General features: G+C 35.3%; 2 protein-coding genes and 1 long non-coding RNA gene across 3 annotated transcripts; 2 read left to right on the top strand and 1 right to left on the bottom strand.

Annotated features, from left to right (window-relative positions):
- The first annotated feature begins 100 nt into the window (after positions 1–100).
- Positions 101–2,919, top strand: LOC149738476 (uncharacterized). The gene is made up of 5 exons (XM_089873531.1): positions 101–586; positions 870–985; positions 1,318–1,442; positions 2,057–2,228; positions 2,589–2,919. Exons 1-5 carry the CDS (start codon positions 253–255, stop codon positions 2,814–2,816), a joined length of 975 nt encoding a protein of 324 aa, XP_089729657.1. The 5' UTR covers positions 101–252; the 3' UTR covers positions 2,817–2,919.
- A 539-nt stretch (positions 2,920–3,458) lies between these two features.
- LOC149738475 (uncharacterized) lies at positions 3,459–3,978 on the bottom strand. Its single transcript, XR_016384516.1, has 2 exons — positions 3,824–3,978; positions 3,459–3,559 (listed from the first exon to the last, which is right to left on the bottom strand). It is a non-coding gene; the product is annotated as an uncharacterized LOC149738475 (long non-coding RNA).
- A 6,231-nt stretch (positions 3,979–10,209) lies between these two features.
- LOC149738474 (3-ketoacyl-CoA thiolase, mitochondrial-like) lies at positions 10,210–13,422 on the top strand. The gene is made up of 9 exons (XM_089874743.1): positions 10,210–10,365; positions 10,520–10,686; positions 10,888–11,133; positions 11,206–11,353; positions 11,504–11,679; positions 11,815–11,944; positions 12,192–12,262; positions 12,721–12,875; positions 13,169–13,422. Exons 1-9 carry the CDS (start codon positions 10,350–10,352, stop codon positions 13,254–13,256), a joined length of 1,197 nt encoding a protein of 398 aa, XP_089730869.1. The 5' UTR covers positions 10,210–10,349; the 3' UTR covers positions 13,257–13,422.
- The last annotated feature ends 3,505 nt before the right edge of the window (positions 13,423–16,927 follow it).

The following is a 16,927-nucleotide window of genomic DNA, read 5'->3' as shown; positions in this document are numbered from 1 at the left end:
ATATAAGTTACATTCATTCAAATTACGGGGTCAAACATGGCGTCTGCGGGTAAAGGGCTCCACACAATGTAACACCGAATAAACAGTAGACACAAAGTCAAGGTGTACAGTTAAAATGAAAAACTTTCAAGAAACATAAAATCAGTTCGGATTTTCTAGTTTAACTTTTGTTTTCCTTACTGAATACAGGACAGAAAGAAGAAACAAGAATTTTAATATGGCATCATTACTTTGAATTGTTTATAATTTAACATGCTCCACTTAAACATTCTTCGTACGCTGTGCTTGAAATCGACAAGCTTGGCGCAAAATTCGTTGGTACTTTCAAGGTTGTATTCGCTGTGTACAACATCTTCAACTTTATCAAGGCATTCCATTCAACTGAAATTGAACCCATATACTGTAAATAATTTGAATGTACGGTTGTCAATATGTGACTGTTATTGTATTGGAAGTGTTTTAACATTAACCAGAAGTTATGGAATAAAGTTGCCCAACAAGCAAACTCCTGCTCAACTTAAAGCTGCAAATGACAAGGCGAGACTTTACCATAGAAACCTTGGAATGGTCAAACGTGCACTGAAAGGTAATTTATTGATTTTACTATACTTGAATTGTGATATTTCCTTTGCCTTTTTATTTGTAATTGTCCACATATTAATAAAACAGCTAATAATTCCTATGTAGGAACAGTTGCTGTTAATAACAGTAGGCATGCAATAGATTTAGGCCAGAGTTGGTCCAATACCTTAACACCAAATAAATTTGTTCTGTTGGTACATTAAGTGTAAAAGTTTGTATGTGTTTCATTTATATCCTTATGGCCTTATTGGTTGTCAACTTTAATAACCATCCCATTTATGTTTTAGAAAGTGGCGGATATGACTTAAAGGTAAACACAGCTCTAGCAAGGGCCGTGGCTCAGTGTAAGAAGGATGGAATGCCAGCTACCTTGGTTAATCGTTTATTAGATAGAAAAAAACAGGTACTCGTGCATGGTTACTTCACTGTCGTTGTCTAACTAGAGCAACATTTCCATCTTGGTGTAACAGTAGGGCACATGTTTAAACTCTGCATCCAATTTGCTTGTATAATATCATATAGCCATAGGTCTATGTGTATATTAACATTGGTGATCCCCTTGCTTTTTGGCGGGTAAAAGCACTCTGTGCGAGTCTTAAAGATGGAAATCTAATGGCAACTGTTATAAACATATAAGTTAATTTAATTGCTGTTATGTTTACAAGTGTAAGTTTTAATATATAATAGTGTCAGAAGTCAGACACATAAAAGCTTATGGCAGCCTTTGTTATACAGGATACATCAGAATTTACTCTTCCAGTCACTGGGCCAAATGGTTGTGTGGTTATTCTTCAATGCTATGCAAAAAATATCAAAGTAGCAGTACAGCAGGCAAAATTTTGCATTCGTAAATCCAATTTGTAAGTGGCTGTATAACTTATGTTTATAGAGATTTATTATGTCATGTTATTTTGACTTTCTGAGGGCCTAGTAGAATCTGAATGTCCAAATACATAATGGAAATAATGAAATGGGCATAAGGCTGATGGCAATAGTCCATGTAATTTTAAACATCAAATTTCAGTAAAAAATTGTAACTTTTACATTTTAATCACGATAACCAAAAAGGGTCTGGTGCGGTGGCGCATTTGCTTAGCACCTGTCCCTAACCTAAAGGTTATGTGGTTAAACCTCATCGCTGCTACCATTGTGGGCGAATGTGTCCTTAGGCAAGACACTTAACAGCTATTGTTCCAACCCAGTGGTCACTAATGGGTTGTAAAAATTGTCAGCCATACAGTAAAAAAATAATACAAAAAACTATTACTCATAAAGCTAAATACGTGACTTGTCACTTGTCAGCAGTCTAGAAGTAAACAAAATTGTTCCCCTATATTATATTCTAGCCTCTTACATTGCTGTGTTACTTAAGTGATGATAAATAAGGGACATTTGTTTTTAATTTTTGTTCATAAATTTTCTCTTTTAATTACAAGTGGTTTTTGTAGCTTAATTTGTACATTATTTTTTTCAGCCAAGGTTCTATTAACCAAGAATCCCTGATAACGCAAAACTTTGAAAGAAAAGGCATTATTCTTACTTCTTTCCCGACAAGCGAAGACTACAAGTCAGAGGAAGAATATACAGATCTTGCGATTGAAGTAGGAGCTGAAGATGTATCAACAGTGGAAGATGGAAAATTACGGGTAAAATTATTGTATATGTTGGATTAAAATGGTTTTTATTGTGCTTTCCCTGTGTGAAATCAAGTAATGTACCAAAATAATGCATGGTAATTTTTATTGGTTTGCCCAGGGCTTTTTAAACTTTTTTTAAATGGTATATGCCAAAAAAAGCTTACCCAAATTGGCCAAATGTTTCGCAAATACAAAATAGAACTAATTTTAACAACTGATGCCAGAATAACAGCTACTGAGGGTTGACTAATTGACTATCGCTTACAGCATTGCAGGCATTTCACACACCATAGTTTAAAGCCATGTGCCATTTATTCAGTATGCTATATATTATTTTAAGTAGGTTTTAATGTAATAATTATTTTGCAGTTCACATGCTCTTTGTCTGACTGGAAAATGGTAGAAAAAGAGTTGAAAGATAAAAACATAACTGTTGAATACGCTGATGTTGAATACGTGCCAAACTTCCCAGTTGAGGTTTCTGAGGATCAACTCGAGGCGTATGAAAACCTTATACAGTTAACAGAATCTGTAGTTGATAAGACTGTGGGTCAAGTGGAGTTTTTTAATGTTACATCAAACATTGAAACCACATGATTTACGTGTAACATTGCATGAATATATTAGGTAATTTTTGGACCGTGTATTTTTTGTAAGTGACCTTTTCCAGATGAAAATAAATGTGATCTTTTCAATGTTAGGTGATTTTAAATTAAAGTTATATGCAATTCTGTTGATCAATTTCAACCTCACCAGGAACCTTATTTACAGTAGTAAAAATTAAATTCAAAGACAGTTCAATGTATCGTGCTGAGCAGTATAATATAACTTAAATTGTGTCTGCTCGGTTATGGTAATACAACTCTCATCATATTCTTACCTGGTTGAAGATCAACAGGTTACATCAGTGTAGACAAAATAGGTGCCGTATAAACAGAAATATACTTTACTAAATAATTTATAATTTCTGTAGTGTAAGCATTCATAAAAAAGAGGCATTCTATTAAATCCAAAAAACATTTTTGTATTCGTCTATATTTGAAAGGGTACCGGTAAAAGGAAATTTTTTTAGCCTGACGCCGAGTCCCGTCTTCCCCTACCTTACTGTATATAAATTTTGATTTTTCATTGGTATATATGGTCCTTTGAACCAAAGCCATTTGGAAATTATTTTGCATTTTTATATATTTCCTCGACTGTTTAAAAAGAACAGGAGACTGATATAAAACACAATGTATATATTTTTTGATGCTGCTAAATTTATTAAATAGTTCGATGTACACGAATGGGCAATTATTCTTCGGATTCACGCGAAGCAATATCTGTTCCCTCATCTGAAACTTTGAAAATGAAAGCTTGAAAAAATTAAATTAATACTTTTTTAGGACTAAATTAAATTATTAACAACGTTAACAGGTGTTTTAACCACATAATATATTTGACATCAGCAAAAAGTGTGTAGTTCTGAGTTAAAATGACCGTTCGGCTGGATAGAATGCCAAGTGTCTTGCCCAAGGACACACACCGACAATGACAACAACTTCAAACCCTAAATTCGCACCCAATGTGCAACTGCGGACGTTTACTTTACTATGTTTGCTTACTGTTTTCCATGAGCTCTTGATCGGTGCTCCATCTGCGACGACCATGGTTATGTTCACGACGACGACGACGAATCGTCCAGGCATCTGTGGTTACGGTGTCCGATGAGGACGAGGAGTCCGATGAGAAGCAACAATAGAAGTGCTGACTTGTTCATCTGCAAAACAAACCCTAGTTGCGATAATAGAGTATCACAAAGCATTATTACCTTACTTTGTTTCTTTCCAGAGAAAATGATAATGAAGTGGCAAAACCGACGCTTTTCGTTTTAAATTGGATGATTATTAAACGCTTGTTATTTCCGAAATGTCGTACAATTCAAAGAAAATACTCTTCTTCGCGTGTTTGATAGTTTGGACTGGTTTCCTGTGCAGACAATAGAGAAACTTAGAGTGCTGTGGCTGCAGCAATTCCAAAATGTTCAGATTTATAATCGAACAATTAGCGACTAGTTAACGACTGTCAAATGCGATAATGTGTCTTAGTTAAAGCATTAAACTCTTGGTATAATCCGATGCAGTATTCTAAACTAAACATGAGCAAACCGGTATCAATATTCGCGTATAACAACGCCTAGTTTGCATATACTACTGTGGGGGAAGATGGGATACCTTTAGCACATAATATCCTGATGTGTTTTAAACGATTAACACGAGTCGTGAGGAGACAGTTTCATAATTTTTTGACTGCTTTTGTTTACTACTAAATGGAATAAAAACATAGAATAAAAAAATGTTCCATCTATTCCCACCCCACTGTATAATTTTCCTTCACTTTTTAATCGAATGAAAAAGGTTAACAACGATGAAGCGTCGGCAAGAATCTAATAACATTCATGCAGGGACGCAACAAAAGCATTCACTTATATCGTACACTGTTAGTATTAAATGAAGCATAATTTTTACCCAATTTTTTTTTTAATATATATAGTACCGTGGAGTAAGATGGGACATCTTTAGCACATAATATCCATATATCGTAATCATGTTTTAAACTATTAACATCGATTTATGAGAGTTGTGAGTATGCGGTTTTATAATTTGTAGAACAAAAAAAGAACAAACAGTCCCATCTTCTCCCACCCTACTATAAATTAAATTAACACTCTAACATTATTGCAGAATTACCGCGAAATTAACGTTTATTGATATAGATGGAACCGAAGTTGCCCATTATCTAACTTTCGCGTGATTATAGTTTGTCCAAATTCCTCAAAACAAACGTTTTTTTGGCGACGACGAGGATAACTGGTTTAAGTTTACAATAAACACATGCAGGAGTTGTAGAAAGCATAATTACAGGTGTTCTTTACCGACCACTCAATCCTCATACATCGTAAGTCTTCATGAGTTATAACAAATGTATAAATGCATTCCACCTACCGCTCCACAGTCACCAGTGGCGACTGAAACCCGCTTTGTTGGGTACTTCTGGTTTGTTTTGATCGAGCATAGTCGACCGTTATAGTAGAAAAGGTGATTTAACCTTATGCTAATAAGTTTCATACGTGCTTATTCATTAAAGTTTTGATCTCTTGTTAAATTTAAATGTTGTTTATTATTAAATGCCGCTATATTTGTGACACAAAGATATTGTTAAAATATTACAATTTTGGCGTGTGATGTTAGTTAGTGTTTATAAATAATTGTTATAACGTTATTATAATGAAACGGCAAGTTTCAACAGGCCGTGTTGCTTAAGTGACGTCAAAGCCGACCCTTCATAGTTGGTTAATTTTGATGTAGTCGTTTAACGCCGAATTTTAATACCTAACTTTACCAAACTACAAAACTTCACTCTCTTATGCGTTATGCGTTGGTTGAATCAAAACGATTAAAACCTATGGTTTTCAACTAAACGTCTAGTTGTGTCAATTAAAACTTTGGGGACTTGTTATATTCAAGGTTATTCCCCTTCTAAAGGACCAGTATGGTGGCCCAGTGTTGCCACACGTTTTTTTAACTCTTAACAAAAAAAAACAAAAAAAAAATGAAAATAAAATTGAAAACGAAAATGAAAACGAAAATAAAAATGAAAACGAAAACAAAAATGAAAACGAAAATGAAATTGAAAATGAAAACGAAAACGAAAATAAAAATGAAAACAAAAATGAAAACGAAAATGAAAACGAAAATGAAAACGAAAATGAAAACGAAAATGAAAACGAAAATGAAATTGAAAATGAAAATGAAAATGAAAATGAAAATGAAAATGAAAATGAAAATGAAAACGAAAATAAAAATGAAAACAAAAATGAAAACGAAAATGAAAATGAAAACGAAAATGAAAACGAAAATGAAAACAAAAATGAAAACGAAATTGAAAACGAAAATGAAATTGAAAACGAAAAAAAAATGAAAATCAATTTCGCTTTTCGCGTCGTGGCCGAGGAGTGCCAACGAAAAGAAAAACGAAAATGAAATTCAATCGCGCCGTGGCCGAGGAGTGCCATGTGCAGTGTTACCGTTGTATTTCATTTATACTTACCACATTGGATTGTACGTCCTTTTGATAAACAATAATGATGTAGAGTTAGGTGTATCTACAATCTACATTATGTATTTACTTTATTGAGTTATTTAGCAAATACACTTTGTAAAATTCTACACTTTGTAAATGGATAGCTACCTGATCACGGCATACCATTACGACATGACTGTATTTTTTGAACCCAATATACATTAGTACAATTAACGCTGTACTATCAAAATACTTTATTTCGACATGGCGTAAGAAAAGGCGGTACGGTATTCCTTTATCTGGTGACCAGCAAAAAGTGTGGTCTCAAAATGTTCCTTGGTCTCACTGATACCGCTATATATATAGTTTTTTTGAACAAAGTCGAGCGTTCGTTTCGTAAATTAATTTTAACAAGCGAAAAGAAGCTTCGTCGCCGTAATTCACCTGCAATGCGTAACCATTTGTTACGTCTAAATAGCAACATATGACGTCACAATAAGGATATGTTACGTCGAATATGGCACATTATATTCTTGTTTTTCGCACAGTTTTGTGTTGGTAAAACCGTAATATATAAAAAGACTAACAGCGATTTCACCCGAGGGAATTGCTTGAATATGACGTCATTCGATTCAGTGATGCAATGCAAAATAACGAGTTTACGTACTGATAATTTCACCGAGTTTTATTTGCTAAATAACTCAATAAAGTAAATACATAATGTAGATTGTAGATACACCTAACTATACATCATTATTGTTTATCAGAAGAACGTACAATCCAATGTGGTAAGTATAAATGAAATACAACGGTAACACTGCACATGGCACTCCTCGGCCACGGTGCGATTGAATTTCATTTTCGTTTTTTTTTCGTTGGCACTCCTCGGCCACGACGCGAAAAGCGAAATTGATTTTCATTTTTTTTTCGTTTTCAATTTCATTTTCGTTTTCAATTTCGTTTTCATTTTTGTTTTCATTTTCGTTTTCATTTTCATTTTCATTTTTATTTTCGTTTTCATTTTTATTTTTGTTTTCATTTTCGTTTTCAATTTCGTTTTCATTTTCGTTTTCATTTTTATTTTCGTTTTCGTTTTCATTTTTATTTTTGTTTTCATTTTCATTTTCGTTTTCAATTTCGTTTTCATTTTCGTTTTCATTTTCATTTTCATTTTCATTTTCGTTTTCATTTTCGTTTTCAATTTCGTTTTCATTTTCGTTTTCATTTTCGTTTTCATTTTCGTTTTCATTTTCGTTTTCATTTTTGTTTTCATTTTCGTTTTCATTTTCGTTTTCATTTTCAATTTTATTTTCGTTTTTTTTTGTTTTTTTTTTATTGTTAGGAGATAAAAAACGTGTGGCAACACTGGGCCACCATAGACCAGCCACATGGCGCCCTCTATAACAGGCCTGGACACCGTCGGCGCCTCTCTCGAAACTGGAGGCGGATGGTTTTGCAGCGCTTGTACGAATTGTAGACAGTTTTGATGAGTTATTTGACGAATTATCGCATTAGATAGTATTTGCTTGTGGTTTTAGCAGTTAATACAGTATGAAAGTTTAATTTATTATTCAGTTTACGCGTATTATGTGTATAAAGTAGACAAGTGGTTATTTATAGTTGTGTTTAAGTACGGTAACGAATGGCCGCCGGTGTAAGATTTTCCAATCGCACCCATGAGGTTAATCCTAATGCAATCTAAAGGTTTTTTGAATAAGTAAGGTCTATCGCCAGGAGTTATATTATACATGCTCTGCTGCTGCACTGTGTTTTAAAACTGCAAAATTCAAAGATTTCTTAAAATGTAGCCTACATACCACTCAAAAATGGACTTAAGTCATTTTATGGATCTTTTTTGCAGGTTCTTTACCTAAATGAGGTGTAATTGACTTACACCATCTATTTAAAGAATGTTGCTGAGTATGTGACAGTGAGGAATATTTATTTTAAAACTGTAATGGTCACTTACATGTTGAAAAATATTGAAACCCTTGTGTTAACTTACACACTGGAATCATCTTTATCAAAATCTGTGGCCCTCCAAATGTATTTCAACATTATGGCTAAAACTATTGGGGGTGTGGTAAAGAAGCAGCAAGAAATAGTCATAAAAACGGTTTCGACCGTTCGTGCATTGGCGTACAGATTGCATAACTCGCACCTCGCTCAACAGAAATCCGACTCCAGCAGAAAAGTAATGACTCTATGACAAGTCCAGGTTACAACCTAGTTTATTCGACAAAACGACATCACGCTACAGATAACAGTGAGAACTGCAAAGGCATTACAAGGCCCAACTGCCAGCCCATACAGCACTGGAAGAGCTTATAAAAATGGCGAGAATTCAAAATGCAAGAAGAAGCATTACACACAAGAAGAACATTATACAGCAAGGCAAAGTTTCTCTGCATTGTCACAGGAAAAAGTCTCTCAGCATTATTGAAAAATGCAAGCATTGTTATACAGGGGCTACAGGAAACAGTCAAGGTGCATATTGCATACACATTACGCCAGCTGGACAGATCACATTTCTTTGCCTTGATTCCAATGTTTGCATATTTCACCTAAGAATGTCAAGTTATCAGTGTTGTCAATCTTGGAAGTCATTCTGGTCAGTGTTTTCGTACTGGGGAGCTTTTATATGATGCTCTTGAAGATGAAAATTAATCAAATGCCCCGGCAAGTGGCTCACCACAATACACAAGCTTACCAACTAAATAAGCAGTTGCATTTGAATTTCTGTAGTCTGTGAGAAGCATGTACGGCTTGGCGGCTTGCCACAACATTAACAGGATAATAAACTCCTTGTGCTATTCTTGGCTATCTGTCCAGCCAAAGAAGAAATCATAATTGTAAAGGCAAGATAAAAACATTCATGATGAAAATCCTTTTAAATTTTGATGGCAAATAAAGGTACACTAGATATATCTTCCTGGACTGAATGATGACAAAATTACAAATGAAATAATGGAAGCAGGGAAGGAATATTTGTTTAAGCGGTTGGAAACAAACTTTTGTGGACACACAATATGTTGTTCCTGGGAATGGACTGCAGCCATCTTGACCTCTATTGGTTACATGTGGTAAACAGAAAATTGGTGTTTTATCATCTGCATCTTAGTTCATATCCACTTGTACAACCTGTCACATAACCAGCCATTGAGCCATACACATGATTTCCTAGTTTCCCACTATATCTTGCATACAAGGATTTTGTTATACATGTAACCTGTTTCAAAACTGACATTGCCTTTACCAGCATATACAAACCACAAAAGGGATAGCATTTCTTTTTAATTTGACTCATCTTTTTATTGTACAAATGTAAATGTGTTTTTTTTAATTACAATGTAACCAAAAATAAACTCAAATGACAATTTCTAAATTTATGTGACTTGGTGCAACTCAACAGTTTAAGAAGGGAAAAGTTATCTTTAACTATGATTAGCCTTATGCCTCGACTGTGTCAATCTGTCCTGCTATTCTACCTAATACATCATTTCTCAAGTTTTTTTTGATAGAGCAGGACAGGGGTCCCTTCTTGAGATCAGTATTAGGATTATATGACAAAAAAACAAATGCCAAAAAGGGATTTCGAAAAGCAAGCAGTCTATTTAAATTCAAAAATAAACTGGGAAGTGGTAGGTCTTGTAGTTCAGAGAATATTTATAGTTAGAAAAGTTTTGCTAAAACGCTTGTGTGTCTTAAACAAACATAGCTTCAGTTAAGATTTCACACTGGTGGCCAATCATAAACATAATACACGCAAGCTAAATAAAAAAAACAAAGCATTTATAGTGTACTAACTGCTAGAACTTAGAGCAAACACTATCTAATGCGATAATTCGTCAAATAACTCATCAAAACTGTCTACAATTCGTACAAGCGCTGCAAAACCATCCGCCTCCAGTTTCGAGAGAGGCGCCGACGGTGTCCAGGCCTGTTATAGAGGGCGCCATGACCAGCCATCAAAAAGTTGTATTACAATTCTTTCCTATTTCATTTCTGATTTTTTGGTTGCTGAGTTAATTTTAGAACTCCACTTAGATTTATAAAGTTTGAATAGTCATGGCTCTTCGAAAAGGTAAGTCACCGTTGTTTAGTATAAAAGTTTATGTTATCATTCGGTTAACTCAACGTAACGTAAACGTTACTATGTATAAATTCGTAAATATGGCGTACAGACAATAATCTCCATTTCACCTTATTAGTATAACCTTAAAAATGTAAACACGCAGGTATTTTCATTGTTTCTGCAAAAAGAACTCCGTTTGGAGCATTTGGAGGTGCTTTGAAGGGTCACACAGCCAATGACCTTCAGGAAATCGCCAACAAAGCAACTTTGGAGTCAGCTAACTTATCCCCTGAAAATGTGGATTCTGTTTTTGTAGGAAATGTTATGCAAGTAAGTATTGTGCTTATCTGTAAAATTTAAACCAGTTTTTTTTGGATGACCTTCATAGATACCAAGTTGAATTAGATCCTTCATTTCTTCAATCTTATTGTCTATGGTAGTTTAAATGTCAACTTTAATTAATAACCTGTGTAGGACAATGAATAATCCAACATTTACGTTATATTACGGTGTATTTTTGTTGTATTTTAGAGTTCAGCAGATGCGGCTTACATTGCAAGACATGCAGCACTGCGTGTTGGTATTCCTGTTCATGTACCAGCCCTTACTGTTAATCGGTTATGCGGGTCAGGCTTCCAGAGCGTTATATCAGGAGCTCAGGAACTGGAATTGGGCGTTGGATCAGTTTCTCTGTGTGGTGGGTCGGAGAATATGAGTCAGTCACCATATGTATTACGTGATGCAAGATTTGGGACCAAGTTGGGCATTGACCTCAAGGTATGAATTGTTTATGCTTTAACATTACTAAATACTGAAAGATTGTGATTAGTAATGAATAATATGTCACAGCTTGAAGACTCTTTATGGGCCGGATTAACAGACATGCATTGCAAAACTCCAATGGGTGTAACAGCAGAAAACTTGGCTGAGAAGTATGGAATAACTAGGGAAGATACAGATGCTTACGCCATGCTTACACAGCAAAGATGGGGAGAAGGTAGCCTATATTATATAATTCTATACTTTTACCTTCCAGATCTAGTTTTTACTTGTTAGCTCTATATTTTTTAACACATGTACATTGTAGTAAGCAACACTCTGTTATCATAGCAGATGTTAACACCATTTACACCAATGTGTTTTTCAGCTCAAAAAAATGGAAAGTTTGATGCTGAGATGATTAAAATGACGGTGAAAACAAAGAAAGGACCACAGGAACTTTCTGTAGATGAACACCCAAGACCAACAGTCACTATGGAACAATTAGCAAAGCTACCCCCAGTTTTCAAAAAGAATGGAACTGTTTCGGCTGGAAATGCCAGCGTATGTAAAAGTTACTGAATATATTTTAAACACAGTGACAAATTTCTTGAAAAATATATTAGGAATACATGAATGAAAACAGTACTGTTAGGAAAAAAGTATTTTAGTAAATTAGGCCAACTTTTGTCTTTTTAGGGAGTGTGTGATGGAGCTTCTGCTGTGTTGCTTGCCACTGAAGAAGCATGCCAGAAATATAACTTGAAACCACTGGCTCGTCTAGTTTCTTTTGCATCTGTTGGATGTGAACCAACAATAATGGGCATAGGTGAGTAACTTGCTTAGTTTTTGTTAAAATCTCTAGTTTTTTGTTTATTTTTTGCATAAATATGTTGAAACTTGGGTGTATTAGATGAAACAGCCGATTTTAGTGCAAAAAACATGAAAAAATATTTACTATTTTCCTTAGTGGTGTTGTTGTTAAATTTCTTAAACTTACAAATTAATAGATTGAAATTAAAAGTTTAATGTGGTTAACTTGAATAGTTACTTACACATTGAATATTTTCACACAGGTCCAGTTAGTGCTGTTAACAAAGCCCTAGATGCTTCACAGTTAAAACTTTCAGACATGGATCTGTGTGAGGTAACATTATACAAGAATTCAGATTAATCTTGGTTTACTTTTAACAAAAGAAATGATTCCAAAGTCCATTCAGCTCAATTCTGTAAATGTTTAACTAGGTCTGTGTTTTTTCACTTACTTTTATTTAAAGAACAGTCTATGATTTGCAAAATTTGTTGGAATATTTAATTGGGGATGTTGCATTTAAAGCGTGTTTTATAATATCTCAACCTCAAAATTCACCTGAAACAACAAGAGTTATGCGATGACAAACTCATTAATGATACACTAACTGAAAATTTGGCATCTTCAAAGCTGTTTGGATTTTCTGTTTCATTTATGTGTAATGGGTATACCAAAATTGGGCAGGTCATCTTTAATAAACTGCTGTATATACGCTTAAATAAGCTTTATGGCAGTATTGGCATCAAGCAACCTAAAATTCCTGTAACTAATATATCAACATGTATTTGTACCAGGTGAATGAAGCGTTTGCTCCACAATTCCTGGCTGTTCAGAAAGAACTTGGTTTGGATCCAGCAAAAACAAACTTGTGTGGTGGTGCTATTGCTCTTGGACATCCGCTTGGTGCTTCAGGAAACAGAATCACTGCTCATTTAGCTCACCAGCTAAGGTAATTTATAAGGGATTGCGTTTTATTTTGTAAAAGTGCATGATACTATGGAGAGTTTTATTACAAGTCCTTTTTGTAGTTTTTTAAGAATGGCTAGTCATATTCTACATAAACTGAAACTTTTTCTTATATTTTAAGTTGGTATAAGCCATATAGGGCCTTTAAAGGTCATACTTGCTAAAACCATATTGATCTGACATGACCTTTAATCTCACATTGTTTTGTCGGTGCAAAATTTGTCACTTTAGTTTTGGTTTTTCAGAACTGTAACACTATTTTATTTCTCGCTTTAGTTCTTCAAAAAACCTCAAGTATGCAGTTGGATCTGCTTGTATTGGTGGCGGGCAAGGCATTGCATTAATTCTGCGAAACGTCAACTAATCCAGGTCTCCCGAATCCTGTTTGTTTAATTTAGTAACCTGCCTACGGCGAACCTTACTAATCTACCAAAGGCAATCCAGATTTATGTTCAGATTATGTTTATTATATGAAAAGTTCATGATATTTTTCGTTTGAAAACAAAATACAAAGATTGGAAATATCGTGATTGTGTATGATGTTATTACCTATAGGTTGCTGAAGCTATCGCTGTTGGGTTTTATTAAGCCGTGAGACTTAACCACATACTTAAGCTGATATCAGGATCCATATGTTTGCTGCAAAAACTTATACCAATGAAATACATACCAATGAAAAATATAAAGTTGTATGTTAATAGAAATGCTCGTATGTGATCTAAAGGTACCACTAAAGTTTCCAAAAACGAAAAGAAAACCACAAATTTAACCGCTGGAGTAAAAATAACGTCTGTGCGACAATGGCATTTCTCATAAGAAAAACCATTACTCAACTTTAACCGCTTTTTTTACGAGATTTTTGAGCATCTCTGTTTATACAGATTGTTTCATTTTTTCGTGTGTATGCCCTTTTTAAACAAATGCTAATTACAAAATCAATGCGAGTTAAAAACACAAATTCAACCGAAATATCTTTTTCCGGTATTTGAGTATTTCATTCAAAATAAAGTTAATCTCGCGAATCATTATCATCATTCGCAAAAAAATGAAAAAATCCAAAAAAATAATCGCCTACAATGTATAACATACTTATGGTAGCTCGTAAGCTGGCACGAGGTGGATGAAGTAGAACACCCGTGTTTGACGATCTGTCGTTTTCCGGTGTCGTAATATATTCGTTCCGATTGATATATTTGTACCGGGCGCTACTGCGCATGCGCCGAGACGCTACTGCGTATGCGCAATAGCTCGGAAGAAATACAATGACCACCCGGTCCAAATTTATTACGAACCTCCATTGAAAACGTTCCAGACATGCTGTTTTTAGTTTTTGATTTAAAGCCACCAGAACTGAGTTGGTATGTTATTTGTAGCCTAGAAAAGTTTATGCGAGCTACTACGCATGCGCGGTATCGTCTCGGCGCATGCGCAATAGCACCCGGTACAAGTATATCAATCGGAACGAATATATATTACGGCATCGGCCACGCTAGGATAAAGTAAGTTTTCATTCATTGTTATCATGATTATCTTATCCTCGCGTGTAGGGGCAAGAAACGTAAACATACGCAAGTTGATGAAACAATTGTCGAATAAGAGTAAAATATTTATTCGTTCATACTGGGCGCACAATTTTAACATTGCGGTATTTTACGAAGGGAATCCTGTTGTTAATCGAACACGTGTGTGAGACGACGCAAATAAAAAAATGCATAATAAAACAGTTAAATGTCAAGTGGTAAACAGGAAGCATTATAGTATATTAAAACGCACGAACGAATCTAGTCTTGCAGCGACTGTTACCCCAAGCGTTTTTAACTCGTGCTGTTTCCGCCTACGCTTTCCTTCGAAATCGTTGCAAAAGTCCCAAGAATTATCGTCTATATCTTTTCCTGTGACGCAGTTTTAGCAAGTGCAAGATCTTTGTATAACATTTGCTTCTTATTTCTATACGCAAGACTGACGCCATCCTGGCGCAAATACAATGAATAAATGAATAACACCTATATTTGCGTCGGGGGCTTAATGACAAAACACGGTGTCTTATTTGTTTATACATCACGCGAACCTTACGGGTTCCCACGTATATGGAACTTTATCAGAGCTACTTAAACAGTAAATTATTATTTAAATAAAACTTTGTGGATACCATTTGATGTATAGCTACATAGTTCAGTAACAATTTATTTTGTTTTTCAACAAAAGCGATAAAAGAGAATCAGACATGTATTATCTTATGTTTACAACAGTATACACTTGTACTAAATTACTATTGTGAATGGTTAAATGTACGCGTGCAAGTATAAAATAAAATTATATCGGTAAGGGGGTCTTGCAAACAACTGCGTAAGAATTAGTTCTTGCATTGCAATAATGTCAAGTGGGACTTTTCCGCCGCTGGTGCTTTCAATTCAATTGCGTAACCGGCGCAACAACACGACTTGTGTTTATTTATAGAAGATTGTGTGCTGTTGAAAAGTATAAAAGCCTGGATTTGTAAAGGTTTGACATCAGTTTCTTTTCACCGTTCTCGTGAAGAGTAAAGAATATTTTGTGTTGAACTACTACTTAAGGAACAAGATACACCATGATATCTGCTCTGTTGGTTCTTGCTTTGGTTGGGCTTGGGAGCTCGATGAAAGTTGGAGAGTGTTGTTCAATCAGCTGTCATAGTCCTGAATCTTACAATCTCACCAACCTTAATAACCAGCTTACGCTCAGTGTTCTCGTGTCGGAACACATTCGTACAAAGGCAATTGTGATTTACGATGTTGGCTTGGATAAAGATTTGGTGTTTTCTTCTTCCACTTACAAAGTTTCGAAGTTAATTGATCAAGGTTTGTCGCAGACCCACGCCTCGCAATCCAACGTTGCCCTTCAACCTGTGCTGTCTTCTCAAACTCGACAAAACGGTCACCGTTTTATGCATTTCGATGGTGTGGGAAACAAAAGATTGCTCGGCAACTTAGACTTGAACCCAGCAAGTGGCCAGCGAGATTTGCTCACTGTATTTATCGTCTTCCGCGTTGATGGCTTTGATGCCAACACTCACTGGGTAAGAAATGGTATTTTCGGCCACGACAACTATGGCTTCGATAAATTTATTTGCTTTTTGCCGACTCGTGCTCTAATGGTATCCGGAACCACTGGAAACAACATTCAAATCAGTACATTTCCTGAGAAAGCAAATCCCGGCGCAATCGGAGTCTGGAATGTGCTCAGTGTCCAATGGAACGTCGAAGGTGGAGCAGCAGCAAGCAGCGTTTATTGTAACGGTAAACTTTTGGCCAAATTCGAGTCTCGAACATCTCCAGGCGACGTCCGCTTCAGTGTCGGTGATCTTGATCCTCGTGGTCTCGTACCTTTAAAGGGAGCAATCGGTGATTTCGTGATGTATCGTGAGCTTGAGTTATCTGATCGAATGATCAAGATGCACCACTCCTACTTTATCAACAAGTGGGGAATTGATGCAGACACCAACTAAGTAACACCGCCCGTTGTAACTTGTTTATGACATCGTATTATTAGACTGCAAATAAAAAATGATATCATATCAAATTTGATTGTGATTCGCACGTTTTATAGTTATACCTTAGTAGGTACAGAATAGCTCACGCATAACTGTAAATTTAAAATTGCGCTCACACGCCAATATTACGCGTTACTTTGTATGCAGCTTACACAATGTGCTGTATATGCCACTTGTTCGGTATGAAAAAAGATATGTGAATGAATCAGATATAAACGTAGAATGGGGGAAGATGGCACACCTTTTTTGAATATCCTGATCGTTTTTAAACAATTAACAACGGTCTATCGGAGTCGTGATGGTAATAGTTTCATACCTCTTTGAATGTTTCTTGTTTACTACCAAATGGGACGAGAAAGTAAAGTTAAAAGGTGTCCCCTCTCCCCCCACCCTACTGTATAACAAGTTTAGTATCGGACTGGAATCCATTTCAATGAATTAGTGAAAATGTATGTAACTTATTTATCCTCCGTGGCGGATAGTCTAAAACGACGGGTTTTCTGTTT

Source organism: Ciona robusta, chromosome 3 (genome assembly GCF_009617815.1).
Source record: "Ciona robusta chromosome 3, ASM961781v2".
Taxonomy (NCBI): domain Eukaryota; kingdom Metazoa; phylum Chordata; class Ascidiacea; order Phlebobranchia; family Cionidae; genus Ciona; species Ciona robusta.
Note: the sequence above shows the minus strand (reverse complement) of the source record. Positions and strands in the feature narration are given on the sequence as shown.

Bases quoted from the DNA above. Each gene is read 5' to 3' on its own strand.
- LOC149738476 (XM_089873531.1), top strand. From the start codon at position 253: ATGCTCCACTTAAACATTCTTCGTACGCTGTGCTTGAAATCGACAAGC. The intron at 1,443-2,056 runs GTAAGTGGCTGT...TATTTTTTTCAG, and splicing joins TGCATTCGTAAATCCAATTT to CCAAGGTTCTATTAACCAAG. The intron at 2,229-2,588 runs GTAAAATTATTG...ATTATTTTGCAG, and splicing joins TGGAAGATGGAAAATTACGG to TTCACATGCTCTTTGTCTGA.
- LOC149738474 (XM_089874743.1), top strand. The intron at 11,680-11,814 runs GTATGTAAAAGT...TTGTCTTTTTAG, and splicing joins TTTCGGCTGGAAATGCCAGC to GGAGTGTGTGATGGAGCTTC. The intron at 11,945-12,191 runs GTGAGTAACTTG...ATTTTCACACAG, and splicing joins ACCAACAATAATGGGCATAG to GTCCAGTTAGTGCTGTTAAC.